At 23.9% G+C, this 19,931-nt stretch overlaps 8 protein-coding genes across 8 annotated transcripts in view; 4 read left to right on the forward strand and 4 right to left on the reverse strand. All coding sequences in view use genetic code 6, as the record gives it.

The window, feature by feature from the left end:
* TTHERM_00226010 (hypothetical protein) overlaps window positions 1–599 on the reverse strand; it is a gene marked incomplete at both ends in the record, with an annotated part of 750 nt that extends 151 nt beyond the window's left edge. Inside the window, one exon of the mRNA XM_001014232.3 lies at window positions 1–599. This exon is cut by the window's left edge and continues 151 nt beyond it. Coding sequence (XP_001014232.3) covers window positions 1–599 — 599 coding nt within the window.
* An 878-nt stretch (window positions 600–1,477) lies between these two features.
* On the reverse strand, window positions 1,478–2,052 carry TTHERM_00227010 (cytochrome P450 family monooxygenase; the record flags this gene model as incomplete). Its single annotated transcript, XM_001014233.2, has 2 exons — window positions 1,478–1,684; window positions 1,771–2,052. The coding sequence occupies 2 exons, from the start codon at window positions 2,050–2,052 to the stop codon at window positions 1,478–1,480; spliced, it is 489 nt and encodes a 162-aa protein (XP_001014233.2).
* Window positions 2,053–3,085: 1,033 nt separating this feature from the next.
* Window positions 3,086–4,655, reverse strand: TTHERM_00227020 (cytochrome P450 family monooxygenase; the record flags this gene model as incomplete). The annotated part of the gene is made up of 2 exons (XM_001014234.2): window positions 3,086–3,299; window positions 3,385–4,655. 2 exons carry the CDS (start codon window positions 4,653–4,655, stop codon window positions 3,086–3,088), a joined length of 1,485 nt encoding a protein of 494 aa, XP_001014234.2.
* A 1,085-nt stretch (window positions 4,656–5,740) lies between these two features.
* On the forward strand, window positions 5,741–6,302 carry TTHERM_000227039 (hypothetical protein; the record flags this gene model as incomplete). Its single annotated transcript, XM_012797283.1, has 3 exons — window positions 5,741–5,800; window positions 5,924–6,094; window positions 6,174–6,302. 3 exons carry the CDS (start codon window positions 5,741–5,743, stop codon window positions 6,300–6,302), a joined length of 360 nt encoding a protein of 119 aa, XP_012652737.1.
* A 1,291-nt stretch (window positions 6,303–7,593) lies between these two features.
* On the forward strand, window positions 7,594–7,923 carry TTHERM_00227040 (peptidyl-prolyl cis-trans isomerase; the record flags this gene model as incomplete). The annotated part of the gene is made up of 1 exon (XM_001014235.1): window positions 7,594–7,923. One exon carries the CDS (start codon window positions 7,594–7,596, stop codon window positions 7,921–7,923), a length of 330 nt encoding a protein of 109 aa, XP_001014235.1.
* A 596-nt stretch (window positions 7,924–8,519) lies between these two features.
* On the forward strand, window positions 8,520–9,239 carry TTHERM_00227050 (peptidyl-prolyl cis-trans isomerase). Its single transcript, XM_001014236.3, has one exon. The coding sequence runs from the start codon at window positions 8,542–8,544 to the stop codon at window positions 9,058–9,060; it is 519 nt and encodes a 172-aa protein (XP_001014236.2). The 5' UTR covers window positions 8,520–8,541; the 3' UTR covers window positions 9,061–9,239.
* A 461-nt stretch (window positions 9,240–9,700) lies between these two features.
* TTHERM_00227060 (peptidyl-prolyl cis-trans isomerase) lies at window positions 9,701–10,201 on the forward strand (the record flags this gene model as incomplete). Its single annotated transcript, XM_001014237.3, has 1 exon — window positions 9,701–10,201. The coding sequence occupies one exon, from the start codon at window positions 9,701–9,703 to the stop codon at window positions 10,199–10,201; it is 501 nt and encodes a 166-aa protein (XP_001014237.2).
* A 1,742-nt stretch (window positions 10,202–11,943) lies between these two features.
* TTHERM_00227070 (hypothetical protein) lies at window positions 11,944–17,634 on the reverse strand (the record flags this gene model as incomplete). Its single annotated transcript, XM_001014238.4, has 9 exons — window positions 11,944–13,349; window positions 13,487–13,812; window positions 13,915–14,228; window positions 15,457–15,498; window positions 15,573–15,998; window positions 16,695–16,750; window positions 17,056–17,410; window positions 17,473–17,549; window positions 17,604–17,634. 9 exons carry the CDS (start codon window positions 17,632–17,634, stop codon window positions 11,944–11,946), a joined length of 3,033 nt encoding a protein of 1,010 aa, XP_001014238.4.
* Window positions 17,635–19,931: the final 2,297 nt, after the last annotated feature.

Genomic DNA, 19,931 nt, shown 5'->3' on the forward strand with positions numbered 1-19,931 from the left:
TAAGTTAAAAGACCTTACTACACTGAAGTAACTTAGTTTTGAATTCTGAACTCATTATAAGTGAGAGATTTAGCAGTATTCGCGAATATTTAACTTTTATATTACTACTCAATTTTACTTGTAGTTATGTTAAATTAAGAAATTTATGTTTTTAGTAGGAGTCTATAGGGAGAAGTGTTAATTAACTAATCTATTGTTTATTTTTCAGCACAATTATCTGGAATTTCAGTTTTAATATAATCAACATCTTAGCATTTATAAACATATAATTCTATGTAAGAAAAAATATTTTGATGGCCGTTTATAACTAGCTAAGGATTAGATAATTTACTAAAATCAAAGCAGCTCATACCTTACAATTCTTACCTTTAGCATTAAATTATATCTATAGGTACATATGAATTATTGGTGTTACTAGTTGAATCAGTATATTAAAAAATTGCTTTATAAACAAAATACGTTTTATTTTATTGAGCCTCTAATTAACTTATGAATTATCCTGAAGAAAGAGAAATAAAATCAAAACCAAACATTTCATTGTTTAAATCAATGCTAACCTAGCCAGGAAGGAAACTTTGCTATCTGAATTTGGGATCCATCTATCCAGTAAAATATTGGTAGGATTAATACACAAAATAAATTAGAGTTATTATGATAATTGATATTGTTAAAATTGCACCTAAAACAGTCCTTTTTCTTAACCTTTATGTATTAGCGTTGAACTAAATAGACTCAGAGAAAATATCAAAGTCTTTTAAATATTCTAATATTTTCATTTGAATCTCTACTTATTTTTATGTCAATTTTGTTTGCTTTTTTTTTATTAATTAATTTATTAATAATTAAAGAAATTCCAAAGATTAACTTTTTATATAAAATATTGTCTTTCGACTCAATATTAAAAAACTGTTTGCTATCTTAGTTGAAAATAAATTTTAAAATAGTAAAAACACAATATACTTCCTCTTCTGCTAATTGATGAACTGACAGTTAACAATTAATAAAAACTTCAAAAATTTCAGACATTTCGGGCATGCAAAAAAAGTGCAGGATTCAAGTATATTTAACAGATTTTTAAATTTTACATTATTTATTTTTGAATGAACAAACTAATTTTAGGAATGTGAACTTATTTAAATATAATAGTAAATTTTTTTAAACGTAAAAAGCATTTTTGAAGCTATTTTCAAAAATTTGATTAATTAAAAATAATTTTTAAAGATGAATTCATTTTCTAAGTTCAAAATAAACTAAGTTATCTAGAAAAAAACCATTAATTTTTTTTTGTCTCTTTAATATTTTTTGACTAGGATTAGGCAAAACGTTGTAATTTAGCAAATAGTTTGCAAGAATGCAATTTACTTCAATAGCCAAATGCTTTCCAATACAGTTTCTAGGTTCTGGGAGTAAAGTTAAAAGCATTTATTTTTGTGTAACAAAAATAAGTAATTCTTTTAAGTAAGTTATTCTTTTTAATTCATCCATCTATATAGGTCAAATTTTTCAGGATTTTGGTATAAGTCTGGATTTCTTTGGCTTTAGATAACTTTGTATTGAATAAATATCCTTTTTTAACATAAAATTCACCTATCTCTATATCTTTGTTTGCATATCTTCCTAAAACTGCTGCTGCAGGAGGAATAAGTCTTAAGGATTCTTTCAAAATAGAATGAACCAATGGCATCTAATAGATTTTCGAATGTAAGTGCTTTAAATAAGTCTTAAGGGTCTTAGCTTTACACAAAAAATTTAAGGATATTTATTTATTACTTCATCTCTTGCCTCTTCTTAAATTTCTGGATTTTAGGAAAGACAGTAAAGTGATACACCTGTCATATTTCCTATTTTATCAGTTCCTGCAAAGAAGAGAGCACAGAAATTAGTTATAATTTCATCTATGGTAATTTCTTTGTTTTCATTCAAAGGGATTTCTTTCAAGTAGAGGTCTAATAAATTTCTTTTAAATAAGGAAGAATCTTTTTAAAGCTCTTCTTTTCTTTGCATGATAACTTTATATACATTTAAACAAGTGAATGAAGTTTCGTTTTTCATAGGGAAAATATTCTAACTTTTTCTTTTTAAAATTACATATTTTAGTAGAAGTAATTTGTTTGTCTAAAGAATACAGATTAAATCAATAAGCAATTAAACAATTTCTGATGAAAATAAAATAGTACTCTCATCTTATCTTTTAATAGTGATGTCCTTAGAAGTTTAACTAAAAAGCGCTCTAAAGGGGACTTCTGAAGTTAATTTTTGGCAAATTTTACAACTTGAATCATTTTTTAAGCGCTATTATTTAGATCTTAAGTAATCTCATCAGAAATTACATGACTTACCTGTTTGATTGTTGGGAAGTCATTTTTTATTTCATCAAAATAGAATGATTAACATAAAAAATTTATCTATCTCTACTGTTCTTTAACACTCACACAGAGTAAAGAATTAGAAAACAAAAATACAAATGCTTATGAAATATCCATTTTTAAAAAAGCATCATGATTTTAGTGAACTTATTTGACAATCTCACATCTAATCTACTTTTCTTTGAAATTCAACATTTCTTCTGTTTAGTTGTTAAAAGTTAATCTTGTTATGCTATAATTTATTGCTAATCCAGGTATTAAAATATGATGAACTGGATAACATTATATTTTAATACCTGGATTATGCTTAATTTTAAATTAAAAAAATATATTAAAATATTTATGAAAAAATATGTAAAGGCACTCTTCAATAAAATTCATAAATTGAATATAATATTTAAATATATATAAAGGGTAGGTAGTTGTTATCTGGGTCTGGATTGACCCTGATAAAGCGATGGATGCTAATTTATTATATTTAGCATTTTTATTTTGATTTTTAAATATCGGGCATGCAAAAAAAAGGAAAGAATTCAAGTATGTTTAACAGATTTTTAAATTTTACATTATTTATTTATGAATGAACAAACTAATTTTAGGAATATGAACTTATTTAAATATAATAGCAAATTTTTTTAAACTTAAAAAGCATTTTTGAAATTATTTTCAAAAATTGAAAAATTGATTTGATTAATTACAATTATTCTTTTAAAATGAATTCATTTTCTAAGCTCAAAATAAACTAAATTATCTGGACATAAACCATAAATTGTTTTTGCCTCTTTAATAGGCTCTTGACTAGGATTAGGCAAAATGTTGTAATTTAGCAAATAGTTTGCAATCATGCATTTTCCTTCAATGATAGCTAAATGCTGTCCAATACAATTTCTGGGCCCTAGAGAGAAGGGAGTAAAATTAAACGCATTTTTTTATCTTTTTATTTTAAGAAAGAGCAAATTAATAAAATCAATTTAAAGGTTTTAACAAAATAAATAAATAATTATTTTAAATAAGTTACTCTTTTTAATTCATCCATCTATAAGGGTCAAATTTTTCAGGATTTGGGTATAAGTCTGGATTGCTTTAGCTGTAGATAAAATGTGTATTGACTAAATCTCCTTTTTTAACCGAAAATTCACCAATCTCTATATCTCTGTTTGCATATCTTCCTAAAACTGCTGCAGCAGGAGGAATAAGTCTTAAGGATTCTTTTAAAATAGAATGAACCAATGGCATCTAAGAGAGATCTTCGAATGCAAGTGAGTTGAATAAGTCTTTTGGGTCTTAGCTTTACGTTCTAGATTTAAGGATATTTATTACTTCATCTCTAGCCTCTTCTTGAATTTTTGGATTTTAGGAAAGATAATAAAGTGAGACGCCTGTCATATTGCCAGTAGTATCTGTTCCAGCAAAGAAGAGAGCACAAAAATTATCGATAATTTCATCTATGGTGATTTCTTTGTTTTCATTCAAAAGGATTTCTTTCAAGTAAAGGTCTAAGAAATTTTTTTTAAATAAAGAAGGGTCTTTTTGAAGTTCTTCTTTTCTTTGCATGATAACTTGTTTGCATGTATCCTTAAATACATTTAAGCGTGCGAATAAAGATTTTTCTTCTTTCATAGGGAAAATGTTCTAACTGTTTCTTTTTAAAATTACATACTTAAGTAGAAGTAATTTGTTTGTCTAAAGAATGCGAAAAGAATCAGTAAGCAACTAAACAATTTCTGATGAAGCTAAAACAGTGCTTCCATCTTCTCTTTTAATAGTGATGTTCTTAGAAGTTTAACCAAAAAACGCTCTAAAGGCAACTTCTGAAGTAACTTTTTCGCAGGTCTTGACAACTTGAATCATTTTTTTTTAAGAGCTATTTTTTAGATCTTAAGTAATCTCATCAGAAACTACAAGACTTACCTCTTTGATTGTAGGGAAATAATTTTTTATTTCATCGAAATGGAAGGATTTACCCAAAAAATGTCTCTATCTCTACCATTCTTTTCCGCTCACACAGAGTAAAGAATTAGAAAACAAAAATACAAATGCTTATGAAATATCCATTTTTGAAAAGGCATCATGATTTTAATGAACTTATTTGATAAGCTCAGGATCCAAAAAGCAATATCCCAATTTAAGCCCTATGTTAAAGCTATATGCTTTTACTTTGCTTTTTTCTGTTAAAGCCATCTCTCTTAAAAAGCTCAGACTGTCATTTTTATTTTTTAAGCCCTTCCTATACTCACCTAAAAGTCCAACTCCAAAGTGATAAATAATTTTGATTTTATCACCATACATTCTCTTGATTCTATTTAATTTAATGTTTGGAAGTATAACAATATAAAAGGCAAAAAGAAGGAGAGTTAGAAGCAATCCTAAAGCAAAAGTAGCAAATCCAGATATCATTTTTAGCGTATTTAAATATTTGAAGATTTTTTTAATATCTTTTTATTTTGTGAATAAATTACAATTATTTTCATGGATTTAAAACATCTTAATAGCACTTTTGATTTTGAAAATGTCTATTTTGAATATTTATTACTATTTTTCTTACACAATATTTTAATATAATTTGAATTATTTTGTTTGTAACTCTTAAAACACCAGTATTAAACTACTATTTATTTCTGACACTAATTTTATGATAATTAATTACATATGTAAATATTATCAAAAATATATCTTTCTTTTTCTAAATCATAATATTTAAAACATTTAAAAATAATACTTAAAATTTAAAATAATTTAAATTGATTTTAGATTTTGAAGCAGAAAGAAGTAAGTAATTTTAAGATGATATCATGCAAAAAATTATGAGCACTTATTTACTTTTAAATTAGAAAAATAACTTTATTAAAAATATTTAGAAAAGTCAGGATAAAAATTAACTAAATGCTAGCAATAAATAGTGCTAATTAATTATATAATTTCTATTACTTGATTTATTTAAAAGATAAATATAACTAACTCTATTACTTACAAAGTTTAATACATCAGAGATGTTGTGTTAAATTTGAAATAAAAATAAGTTAAAATTCTTTAAATTATTACTCTTAATGTTGTAAAAATATAGCAATTTTTATTAATATTCTAGAGAAAATAAAACATTTGTTAGGAATTATTAAAAAATAAATTTAATTTATTATCAAATTTTAAAAATGATTTGAGATAAGCAAAATATAAATTTGTCATAAATTTAGATAATATTTATTAAATATTGTTATTAATCAAAATTAATTGTTTGTTTTTACTTAAGTAGAACTTGTAATTATTAAAAAAAATAAATTAACTCTAATTAATTATATTCAGTTTATATCAAACATTTCTTAAAATAATTTCTAAAAATGAGTGTCTGTTTGTTAATAACAAAAAGTATATTCTTTATGATTTGTTGTATAAAGAATTTAAAAAAAATCTTTTGTTATCTTTAGTAGGGTAATTTGGTGAGAAAATATGATTTTTTTCTAAATAATTGCTATTAAATCTAATTAATAAATATAATAACTTTAATAATCAATTTCAATAAAATATTTAGTATTATTACAAATATTATTAACATAAAAAAGGTTGTCGACACTGGGACTTCCCAAGCGGTCCCCCACCTTAGTACTAACCCAGCCTTAAGGCGCTTAACTTCGGAGTTCGAATGGGATCCGGTGTTTTCACCTTAGTATGGCCGACAACAAAATTAATTGCAAACAATATATATTTATTATGATTAAAAAGACTACTTTTAAGTAAGTAAGTAATATATCCTTATGAGTAATTTTTTAAGTTGTAAAATTTGTTCGAACATTTTCATAAAAGTAAAAAAAGGTTGTCGACACTGGGACTTCCCAAGCGGTCCCCCACCTTAGTACTAACCCAGCCTTAAGGCGCTTAACTTCGGAGTTCGAATGGGATCCGGTGTTTTCACCTTAGTATGGCCGACAACAAAATTAATGAATTATTCTATCTATTTATAATAATATGTTTTTTTATGGAATAAACAAAATTAATTTTTATTTATTCATTTAAATTTATTTTTCAATATTTTAACAATTATAAAATGTTTTTTATTTAAAAAAAGGTTGTCGACACTGGGACTTCCCAAGCGGTCCCCCACCTTAGTACTAACCCAGCCTTAAGGCGCTTAACTTCGGAGTTCGAATGGGATCCGGTGTTTTCACCTTAGTATGGCCGACAACAAAACTTGTATGATGAAAAATATTTATATATATAATATTTAAATATTTATTAATGTTTCATGTTAAATAATAAAATAGAAAATAAATATTTATTAGAGATTAAATAAATGGATTTCAATAAATGTCTTAATAAAATTTTAGATTTAATTTAACTCTTAAAATTTACATTTTAATAGCAGGTATTTATTTAAATAAGAATAATATTGTTAAATAATTTTTAATTTTAATATAAAAATATGGTATTTAAAATAAAAATTAGAAGTAAAAGCCAACTTAAAATGAATAAAATACCTTTTTTTAAATTTTTGAACCTATTAAGAATATAAATTTTGCTGAGGCAATTTGCCCGAGTTGGTTAAGGGGGACGACTTAAGATCGCCTGGATGTAATCCGCGTGAGTTCGAATCTCACAGTTGCCAATATTTTTTTTTTTTTGCACTTTATATATAGAATTTTTAAATAGATAAAAAACTAAAAAAGCAAGAAGATCGATCCATAATTATCTAAACAAAAGAGAAATAAAAAACATCATTTATTTTTATTTGCCAAGAAAAAACAGAGAAAAATAATTTATTTAATACAAACTTAAATAAGAGATATAATTTAAATCTATTATAATTATCAAATTAATTAGATTAATGGCAAAAGTTCTAAGAAAATTGAAAGAATCTTTTAGAACAAAGAAGAAACACAGATTAGATTTGATATAGAAAAGGGAAAGCAAAAAATAAAGTAAATGAGAGGAAATTCACAAATAAAAAGAAGAAGATTAGATTGAATTTTTAAAAATAAATTAGTAGAAGTTAAGGATGAAAAATAAGGTGAATGTTTGAACAGATTGAATTAATGTAATTATGATTTCAATGTGAATAGATTTATTTACTTTTCAATTGATAGATAGATAGATAAAAAGAAAGAAAGAAAGATACAAAGAGAGAAATCAAAGCAGTAAAAAAAGTAAAGTAAAGTAAATTAAATAATATAAAATTTCAAATTTTAATTTAAACAAAATATCTAAAGATAAAATTAATAAACACATAAATAAATAAATGTCTGAATTATAAGTAGTTACCAAGAAACCAGGTGATGGTAAGACTTATCCTAAAAAGGGATAAACCGTCACAGTCCACTACGTCGGTACCTTCACTGATGGTAGAAAGTTTGACTCTTCTAGAGACAGAAAGGAACCTTTCTAATTCAACATCGGAAGCGGTTAAGTTATTAAAGGTTGGGATGAAGGTGTCGCTAGAATGTCCCTCGGTGAAGTTGCTGTTATCACTTGTCCTTACTAATACGCTTATGGTGAAAAGGGTTATCCTGGTGTCATCCCTCCTAAGGCCACCTTAGTTTTCGAAGTTGAACTCCTCGGTATGTAATGAAACAAAATACAAATAATAAATAAATAAAAACACTTAGAAAGAGTTAAGAAATAAATCAGCATTATTTTAAATAAAGTCTTAAAATACCATAAATAGGCTGTATTTTTTATTTTTTAATATTTATGTGTGCAGTATTGTTTTTTAACATGCTATTTTAATATCTTAAGCTATAAATTATTATCATTATTAGTTGTTTGTTTCTCTATTCTTAATTAATGGTTTAAAAATTCTATTTATAATTCCACAAAAATTAACTCCTGCCTGCACAAAAAAAAAATCTGAAAAATAAAATCAAAGTTACAATAAATTGCTTTATTCATATGTAATTATAACATCAAATTTTTAACAATAGAGAAAGTTTTTATTTATTTGATTTTTTTGTTGTATTATAAGTAAATTTTTAAAAGAAAGTGGGTTTCTTCTAAATTTAAAATTCCTGCACAATTTGAAATTTAAAAAAGAAATGATTTTTTTCATCAATTCTCTGATATCCTTTTAATTCAGTCTTCTTTAATACCTGCTCACTCATTTAGGCTAACAAAATTTTAGATGTTAAAACATGAGTGCAGGTAGTTTGCTTTAAGGACAACTATAATTCTAATTCAAGAATACCTGGTTATGATATAGATAAAGTATTTATTTTAGTAAAAAAAAAGGATTTTCAAGGAGCAGATTATATACCAAATTTTTAGAATCTTAAAAATAGCTTTAAAACGTACTGTTAACGTCAAAAAAAATTAATCAATTTATCAAAAATATAAATCACTTTTTCAAAATTTTAAAAGTAAACAATAAATATCAAAAAACATGTCTGAATTGTCTGTAGTTACCAAATAGCCTGGTGATGGCAAAACCTATCCTAAAAAGGGTTAAAATGTTACTGTACATTATGTAGGTACATTCCCTGATGGCAAAAAATTTGATTCCTCAAGAGACAAGAACAGACCCTTCAAGTTCGTCTTGGGTGCAGGTTAAGTTATTAAAGGCTGGGATGAAGGTGTAGCCAGAATGAGTCTCGGTGAAATCGCTGTTATCACTTGTCCTTACTAATATGCATATGGTGAACAAGGATATCCCGGAGTTATTCCTCCTAAAGCCACCTTGGTTTTCGAAGTTGAATTATTAGGATTGAATTGAAGAAAATTTATTTAATTAATAAAGAGAGTTGATGTAACAAATATGAGATAGTTAAAAAGGAAAGCCAATTAGATATCAATAATTAACATATAAATAAAGCTTATCTTACCAATTTGTATTCCTCTATTTTTTAATACATGTTGTCTTAAACATTGTGATTTTATAGATATTTTTTACCACTTTTAGCATTATCTTAAAAGATTAAGTAAAAAAAGTTAAATTATATTCATATTTTATACTTCATTTTAAACAAACAAGCAAACATAAATTTTGTTGTACTTTGATGTGCTTGCTTTAAATAATACATAAAGAGATTTAAACATTTCAACACTTTAGGCTAAATATAATAAATATTTTATTATTTATTGTAATTGTATTCATTTCATAGAATTAAAAAGAGATTTTATTTATGAAATAAACACTCTGATCTTGCTTTTTTTGAATGAAATAAATGAGTTAATTTTATTTTTATTAACCTATTTTTAATTTTAAAATAAATTTTTTCTTTTGAATAATAAATTATTTTATGAAAACAAAGAGTTGATTTTGATAGTAAAAAAATAAATTTTTTAAAAATTAAGTAAAGAGCGAGAAAGTAGATATTAATTAGTGAATAAATGATTGATGCCTTTCTGAGCGTATGTATGATATTTTGATTAAATTGAAGACGTAGATTAGATAGTACGATAAAAAAATTATATATATTATTCAGAAAATCATTCAAAATTTAAATAAAATGAATAAATTATTATAAACAGCTATTACAAGATCAACTTTCTTCGCAAAGCAATCCCGTTTTTCAACTACCCCTGATTAGTTCAGTGTTGTAACTAAGAAGGCTGGTGATAATACCAACTACCCAAAAAATGGTGACAAGGTAACTGTTCATTACGTAGGAACTTTTACAGATGGCAAAAAGTTTGATTCTTCTAGAGATAGAAATTAACCTTTCTAATTTATTTTAGGTGCTGGTTAAGTTATTAGAGGATGGGATGAAGGAGTAGGTAAATTAAGTCTTGGTGAAGTTGCCACCATTACTTGCCCTTATTAATATGCTTATGGCGAAAGAGGTTATCCTGGTGTTATCCCTCCTAAGGCCACTCTCCTTTTCGAAGTCGAACTTCTTAGCTTCAAGAAATGATCTAGAAAAATAAGCATAAAAACATGATAGATCAATAAAAAAATTAAAAAATGATAAAATATGTATGTATGTATTAATATATTTTATAATATTATTTGCAATTTTTTCCTAATAAAATGATTTTTTAGACAAAGAAACTATTAATTCTATTTTAGGATAAAAAAATCAACTTTTGACAAGAATATTTTATAGATGATAAATAGCAAATTATTAATTTATTAGCCAAAAAATTAAAAAGCTATCAATAAATCTTTAGAATTTTCTAACAAAATTATTTACCTCTAATAAAAATTAATAAAAAAAATGAAGCGAAATTTCGAAATTGTTTTATTTTTCTTTCTAATTTCTAATAAATTTTAAACAAATTTTGAATAATTAAATTTTAAAATTATTTTTCAATTAAAAAATCATCTAATTAATAAAAACTTTCAAAAGAAATAGGTCTTGAAAATTTATTCAAAATTAACTTTAAAATTTTTTAAATGTTCAATAATTTCTTATTATGGGTTTTACACTTCATAATCAAATCAAACTTATAAGAAGATAAGAAAAATGTAAGTTTAGTAAGTAATTTGATGAAAAATTTATTGATATCTTGCATAAAATCAAGAGAAGATATTTAGATTTTACTATCTAAATTTTTATTGATTAAAATATTAATTAACTTTAAATAACCAAAGAAAGAAAGAAAGAAAGAGATAAAGGTGAAGGAATTTATAAATATTTAAGATTCGAGATCATAATACATGTAAACAAAAATGAGTTAGTTATAAACAGCTTATAAATATAATAATGAATGAATGAATAAAATGTTTAACGTGTTATATTAATATTAATAATAATAACAATAATTGATAATATTTTTAGATTCTAGCTTTTAACTTAAATTATAGGTTTATTATAAATAAATTTTTTATGATTCACGATTTTAGATTTTTATTATTTTATTTTTTAAGACAACACATGAATTTCTATCATCATTATCATCACCACCAAATCTTATTTTATTTTTCATATTCACCTCTTCCTCCTCCTCTTTTGTTCTTAAGATATATTTTGTTTGATTAAGTTTTTATTTTTATTGTATATTTATTTATTTAGCAGAGAATTAGAAATATATCAGTCTAATAATATATCTTTATTGACGTGTTTAATTTATTATTTATTAATGCTAGGCTTACAAAATTGGTTATATATATATGTTAATAGATTTTATTTATTTTTTAAGTATGTACTGGTCGGTTTGGATATTCGTAGAGTTCAAAATAGTATAAAAAGTCATAATTTTGATGCAGTAAAAGCTTAAGAATATATACAATATTTAAATTTATCAACAAGATAAATATAATGAGATCTATCTTTTAGGATTTATCTGATGAGCAAAAGCAGTGTTGTTTAATTATTTTAAAATTAAAAATTTATTTGATGATTAATAAAGTATAAGCATCTTTGGTGATTATTTTATTTATTTATTTATTAATTTATTTATCTGTCAATTTGTTTATTGTTAACTTTTTCATATCATTAAAAATGGTGTTTGCTTGCTAACTTGTTTTAAAACTTTAGAAAGATTATTTATTTATTTATTTTGTGGTAAACCTTATAATAAAAATGGTTCTTATTTTTACAGTATTAGTAAATAATATTTTGTTAATGTAATAATAATAGAATATAATAGTAACGATAGAAAAATAGGTGTTAGCTAGAGATTATCTAAATTAAAATAAAATCACAAAGCAGTTTCAATTATTTTATGAGGATGCTTCTTATGATTGTGGTTAGACATGATTCACTAACTCTTATTTTATTTCTGATTTAACATTGATTTCTGGTATTTAAGGCTTTATGTTGTTTAAGAGCATTTCTAATAGTTATTATCCTAATAATTGTGACTACAAAGAAGTATTAAAGTCATTTGCATTATTCTTATTTGCTTCATCAATATTGTTAGGTTATTTTTATTATTACTGTTAATTATTTTTATTTTGTTCTTCTTAGTCATTTTCATCACTATCCTCATCTTCATCTAAATTCTATTCAATTTCAATTTCATTTTCATTATCGTCTTCCTCGACAGTTTCAGCTATGCTCTTTTCAAATTTTTATTTTTATTCTTTACTTTTTTCAAGCACAGCAGTTTAATTTTATGTGTTTTCTTAATTGCTTTCCATCTCCATTTTGATTGGTTGTTTCTTTTCTATTTATTTAGAAGCTTCTTCTTTTATTTTTTCTTCTTGCTTACTGATACTGTTTTTTCTTTAGTTTTCTATTTCCATTTCAAGTTGATTAAGGGCTTTTTCTATTTTATCATCGAATAAGCTATTGCCTTAATTTTATTAAATAGAAGTGGCTTCTTCTTTAATTTCTTTCTTTACTTATAAGTTATCATCTCTGTTTGCTTTAATTCCTTGAATGATTGAAGGGTTTTAAATAGAGGGTTTGCGAGAGGGTGGTTTGCTTGTAGCAGCAACTGAGTGATTAGATTAAACTTCATCATCATTATTTTTAGTGTTAATCTTAAAGTGTTCTGATAATTTTCTTTAAGCTAATGAAGGCTCAAATTCCTATGATTAGCTTCTGCTTTTATTTGCCATTAAATTACTATTTGGGATTTTGTTACCATTCATATTCTTCATTTAATTAGCTGTCTAATTGAATTAGTTAAATTAATCAAGTCCTCTCATAAACATTTCATTGAAGTTGGTACTGTTAGCAAATATATTGAATCCATTCTAATTGTTAATATTGTTGTTAGCAAATCCATTTTAATTTAAAGTTCTTTATAGCAATTACTAAATAGCTGAGTTTTTATCATTGCTAACCATGGGATTATTATTTAGTTAATTGACCATATTTTACAATTACTAAGCTTGTTACTATGAGTTGTTATTTTATTATTGATTAAAATTTTATCCCTTCTATAAAATATTTGAGATCATGCTCAAGGCGTATTATATGTTTTGTTGGGGGTTGCTTTATTACTATTATGTGTCTTATTCCTTTGCTACTTAATAAAGCTTTTGAATAGCTTGCTACGATTATTATTGTTATTGCTTTTAAATCTACTAAAGAGTGATTTAAGAAAGCAATTGTTGCATATCAATTTTCTTTTATACATCATCTTTTAAGAAGATTCTATTAATCACCACTAAATAATTAATTAATTAAAAATAAATTATTTAATTTTTTCAAATAAAAATCACTTTCAAAATGAATTAATTAATTTTATTATTTCAATAAATTTATTTAAAGATGTTTTTTATAGGTTTTTAAAATATTAATTACTAGGCTCAAAGCTTGAGTGATGAAGGATAAATTTCTCTTTGGTTTTGTCAACATGTGTGATGTAGTCTGATTTGCTATTAATATTGGGATAATTGTAAATAGTGCCATTAATAGAAACTGATTGCTAATTGTTTCCATTGCTTTCTCTAAGAATATTTTCATTATTTTTAGGAATTCCATTTTCAATACTTGTGGATACACTTCTGATTTCACCTTTTTTGCTATTCTTTTGATCTATTTAAATGTTTTCCATAGAAGCAGCTTGACTATTGCCTTCACTATTGCCTTAATCTTTTTTTTCCTTCTTTGAAGTCTTTTATTTTTTCCTATTAATTCAAAATTTTTTTTTTAACATTTTATTTAATTAATTTGTAAAATAAATATCTTCTCTATCTAAATTTAATCAAATCAATTAATTAATGAATTACTTTTATGTCGTTTAATCTTCCATTTAATTTAATTTTTATTTGTCTACTTCACTGTTTCTTTTATTTCCCTTGCTTGTATTCTATTAGTTATTACTACTTTAATTCGTTGATTAAGCTCCGTTGAGGGCATTGTTAAATAAATTTAAGAAATTAGAAGCAGACATTTCATTAATTTAATTATTGTTATTAAATTATTTAGAGTTATTATTTTGGTTTTGATTTTGATTATTTGTATTCGAGCTATTATTGTTATTATTGCTACTTGAGTTATTTGCATTCTAATTTTATTTAGCTTCAGCTTATGGTTCATTACCCTAATTATATAATAAAATATCACTATTATAAAAATTTATTTTACAATTAATAATTCTTAAAAGTTATATTCTAACTAAATAAATCAATTTAACTATGTTGGTGTTTAAAAATTGCAAAAATTAAATCAAGATCAATCAATTTTAATAAAAAATTTTGCTTTATTTTGAAAGATTTAAATATTTATTTATTTTATTTAAATTTTTATTTGTGAAAATATATTTATTTTGTTATAATATCCAAACAATAAACAATGTGAGAAGTATAAAATATAAATTTATTTGGTAGTGTTTGAAAATGTAGAGTTTGCTTTTATTTTTTAAGGCTAGTATTAATTTAGCGAGTTAAATATAATTTATTTATTAGCTTGAAAATAGGCTATGATTTTTTGTAGCGAGGAATGAAATGATCAAATAAAAAAAAAAGAATGAAATTTGGGGAGTGTTTTTGTTTGTTAAGTATTATATTAATTTTCTGCAAATATAAATTTTAATTATTCAAAATTTGTGGTAGTGGTGGGTAAAGATCTTTTATTGGAAATAAATGAGAAGAAAGATAAATAAATAAATAGATATAGATAGGTAGAATAGAAAAAAAGAAGGTATTTATTTGCTTTATTTATTGTATGTTCAAAATTTGTATGTAAATCAAAATAGAAAATTGTTTGCTTTTTAATTAATCAATGAATTAAAAGCGTAGAATTAAAATCTAATAATGATGAATTAATTAATCAATTAGTATATTAATTAACTATCAAATGAATTAAAAAAGAAGAGTATTTTTATTCTTTTGTTAGGGGATTTGATTATATGCATTTAAAAATAGTTAAAGTTAGCTTTAAAATGAATGATAAAGGCTTAGAAAAATATATTATTTATGAATGAATGAATGAATGTGCTGGGCTTTATCATTTATTTATTTATTTATGCTTTTATTTTTTAGATTACGAGAGAGTGAAAAGAAGACTAATAGCTAATTATTTAATAATGTTAATAATATTTAGCGCAGCCAATAACTACAACAAAACAAAATTTGAGCAAAAAGATTAATTTTGTTTTTTCATTCATCGATTGATTTACAAAAAATATACTTTATTTATTATTTTGATTGCTAATTAAAATCAACGAGCATATTCTCCTACTTCTTCTTTACAAATTTACACACCAATAATATATACAGTTTATAAGATTTAAAAGGGGATGCTGAAATCATGTCAAGAAAATGTTTTACCTAATGAATTGCGTCTAGAATGATGTCTAGGAGTCCGACTTTCTATTTATATTTTTAATGAAATGTTAATTATCTTTTATTTTTCTTATTTTAGATCAAAAAATCTATTTATTTACTAAAATATCGTCTGTTTTGTCTTTCTTTTAAGTATCTTTTTTCTCTTTTAATGCCTTGTCGTTGGTTGTATCTTTGCTCTTCTCCTCATTTTATTTCTCTTGCTTCTCGCCTTTTTTCACTCCTGTTTATTTCATATTGGGCTTTTAGCTATTTTTTGCTATATTTTAGGCCGTTTAACTAAGCTAAGCTGCTCCAGCTGTTGGTTTTTCTTGGCTAATAGTAGGAGCATTACCGTTTTCACTTTGTTAGCTTGAGATAGTTTGTTTCTAGCTTTCTCCTCCAGTTGCGCTAGCTCCTTCTTTTTTGATTTACTTTGGTTTTTTTGCGTTCTCAGCAGTTGGTTGAGCTTTATTTGTCTTCTACTTTTTAGGCTATTGGGTTTTAGCAACTGGGACGTTATCAAAGTAGTTGTCATCAGCGAATTTCTATACAAAAGGAAAAAATATTTAAATTAAGATATATAAAAGTAAGTCTGAAGAGTTAAAATAACTATTTCAAACATATTTGCTTTCTTTGTTGCTATATTCGAACGGTTTTAAGTTCTTTTTATTTACAAAAACTCCATTTTTTATTATTTTCAAGATACTTAAACATATTTTAGTATTATTTTGACTAGTTGAGATCATTTTATTTAACTGCTGCTTTACATTTTCTAATAATCTATATATAGCTCTACTACAGAGTATGAACGAAAAAAAATTTAATGAACTATCTCCTAAGGCATAAAATTTTTAGCAGCTACCTTATTTAAATGCATTCCAAGCATATAAAGATGCTGAGTAGTATATTAAATGTAGCGTTGAGATTAGCAGAAGGTAGAAAAATGTATAGATGGAGTAAAATAAATGAGGTAATATAGTATGCGTGTGTTTTTGTGCAAAGAGGGCTTGTAAAATTGAATGAATTTTTAAGCTGTTTTATATGAATCTAAAGTAGGTTAGTGAAATTAGTGAGAAAGAGATTGATAGTAAGAGGAGAAGAAGAAAAAATAAAAGAAAGATAAGAACCTGATTGAATAAAGACAACAAAAAAGGCAAATCAAATTACAAAATATAACATTAAAAAAAGATTAAAAGAAAAAAGAAATTTAATTATAAAAATTATTAATATAAATGAATTACTGGTTTCTTGCGGATCTTGCGGGTTTAGTAGCCTCCAGCGGGTCTGTTTGAATTGTCTATGTTTTTTAAATTACAAATTTTACTTTTAAAAATATTTTCCTTAAATTAATTGCTCGCTTAGCGCCTCAATTGTCTCTCTTTTGTCTCGTTTTCCTTAAACGTAGCAAAAATTTTGAAAATCTGCTACTATAAATGTAAGTAGGAAACTTTAATTATCTATATCAAACAAACTTATCTTGTTAATCAGCCAATATTCCTACCCTTAAGGAAAATTTTTAGGCATCAAAATAATTTATGATTTGATAAAAAGACAAAGGAGGGACGAAGAGGTGCTAGTCGCTTGTATTTATGCCGGATTTACCTTCGTTTTCGGTATAGCTAGTGTTAGCATTGTTTTAATAGCTTTTCTTACTTTCTTCTTAGCTCAAGCTAGGACTGTCTTGATGCTCTGATCCCTCTGGGGCGTCAGAGGCAGGATCAGACTCCACTTCCATAGGCTCGTCATCCTTATCAATATTAACATTTTCAGAATCATCATCTCTATCGACAGATTTACTGCTCTCCTTTGAAAAGGCCTACTTTCCTTGTGCTTGTTGTTATAATAGCAAAGGATTTGAAGAGCTATTAAAGACTTGCTTTGATGAAGTCTTATCGGATTTTTTCTTTGACTTTGATGCTTTTTAGATCGGCTATTTGGTGGGCTTGGGCTTGGGTTCCTATTTTTATAAGAAGGTGAGATTAGAGCTTACTATAAGGCTGAAAATGCTTTTTAATGTACGCCGCGAATATCGGAGATATCTTGCTTGTAGTATGTGTTGGGGGTTTTTTGTCTGCTGCTTTTACGTGTCTATTGCTCTATATTAAAATCATATTAATTTTAGTTGTTTACCAAGGTAGAAACATATTTACCAGACAAACCCTTCCCTTCAGCGTCGGACATTCTCGTTCTGCTATCTAAAATATTGTTGCAATTAACCCTTTTTCTTGAACTTTTTTGCTTATTATCTTCCTGTAGATTATTTGCTTTTTTTTTCTTTAAATTTTTTAATTTTTTTTTTTTTTGTGTTTTTATTTTTATTTACTTTTCTTTCGTTTATATTCGCGTTCAGATAATCCGATGATTAAAAAAGAATATTATTTTTAATTGAAAAACTATGCATATAAAAATCAAGCAATTAATCAAAAAAACAACAAACAATTATGATTGATTGATTGATTGATAGATTGATTAATAGATAGATAGGTAGGTAGTTTGCTTCCTAAATAAAAGCTCAAACTCCTGATCCAAATAAAATGGAGAACGTGCTAAATAGCCAAATAAGCTGATTCGCTCCATGAAAAGAACAAAGGTAGTAGGTTATTTTGAAAATTTCGATCTTAATTCCTGCTAGATGATCAAAATTTAATGTGTCCTTAATCAAATGTAATTGAAAATTATTGACTTTTATTAGTATTATTGATTGATATCTTATTTAATTCTTTGTCCTTAATAATAAATTTTTTTTTCTAAAATACTCTTAATTAATTAAGCTCAATCAATCAATACTAACTCAAAGCAAATATATATATATATATAAAGGTTAATTATTTATTTTCATTCATTTATTTATTGATTTTCATTCATTTGTTTATTTATTTATTGATTGATTGATACAGTACTTATTATTTTCTTTTAAATTTTTCAATTTTTGCATATTAAAAATATAAAATTTGTTTGATTTTCTTAATATGCTCGCTTATATCATTAATAAGCTTCATTTATAATTGGTATTTGTAATAATTTACATTTTTTAGCAAAATTTGTTTAATTGAAAATATTTTCTTTAATTATCAATATGAAAATGTCATTCTATGACAGTTCTATTTATTATTTTTAATGCATTTGCTAAAATTATTCATTCTTCAATTCATTTAAAATTGCTTGATTTCAAACAGCTATTTCGTCTTTTTTTGAATTTTTTTTATTTCTCTTCAAATGTTCCCCCTTTTTGCTTTTATGCTTATCTTAAATCATTAATTAAAGCTTATGAATCAGAATAAAAATAACAAACAAAAATCATTAAACAAACAATTTGAATTTGAAAAAATTTGGTTAATAACTAAATCTATTTTGAGTTACTTATTTTTTGTTTCATTCATTCATTAATTTCATTTGATTTTGCTGGTTATATATTCATTACAAAGTCTTTAAATAGTAATATTCAAATTTATTTTTTATAACATCTTTTGGATAATAATTAAAAAATATATATCACTAAAACAAACAGGTATTTTAATTATATTTATTTTCAATTTAAACAAGAAAATTAAATACTTTAAACCTTCTAGAAATATTTGAATATTTGTTTGAGAATTGAATTAATTTCAAATATTTTTAATAGATTTTGTTAATTTAAGTATTAAAATATTATTTTATTTATTTATTTAGAAATAATAGAAAGTAAAATTTATTATTTAATAATCATTATAATAATTAGCATAATAAATTATTTATAAAATAATTATTAAATTTTTATGAATTTGGATTTTTTCCTCTCTTAAAATGTTTATCAATTAATTAATGATTTTATTCTTAATAAGTTTCAAATAAAAAGCAAATATACATAGTTTAAAATAAATAAAACTTTCAATTATTTCTATCATTTATTAAAATTAAAAAAATAATTTTAATTTTTATAAAAAGTATTTAATTTGAATTACTCAGAATTAATTACTCTATTTTCTTTCAAATTCAAAAAATATTGCATTATTCTTTTAAATTTAAAAACTAAAGGATTTTTATATCAATTATATTTAAATAAAAAGATTTATTCAGTTCAATAAATAAATAAACCTAGATTGTTATTTTAATATGTTTTTTTCAATTTTTAAGTTTCTATTTTTTAACATTTAATTGTTATATAAACTTTATTTCATTATTTAATTACTTAATTTTTTACTTGAATCACTTTTTTAAATGAAAATTAGGTAGATTTTATAAATTTTATAGTGAAAAATACCATTAATTCTGTTTATTTTCTTTTTATATTATTAATTAAACTAAATCATATCTGATTTTCAGAATTAAATTAAATTTGTTATAAAAAATGTATTTTTTAAGTCAAATAATTTTAAAATCTATGTTAAAGATTTTCTTTGATGTATTTTAATACTTTATTTAATCAAACAAAATAAACAAATAAATATGCATTTACCATTCTTCAACACCTAATATATCAATTGATTAATTAATAAATA

Source organism: Tetrahymena thermophila, assembly GCF_000189635.1.
Source record: "Tetrahymena thermophila SB210 genomic scaffold scf_8254665, whole genome shotgun sequence".
In the NCBI taxonomy this organism is placed as follows: domain Eukaryota; phylum Ciliophora; class Oligohymenophorea; order Hymenostomatida; family Tetrahymenidae; genus Tetrahymena; species Tetrahymena thermophila.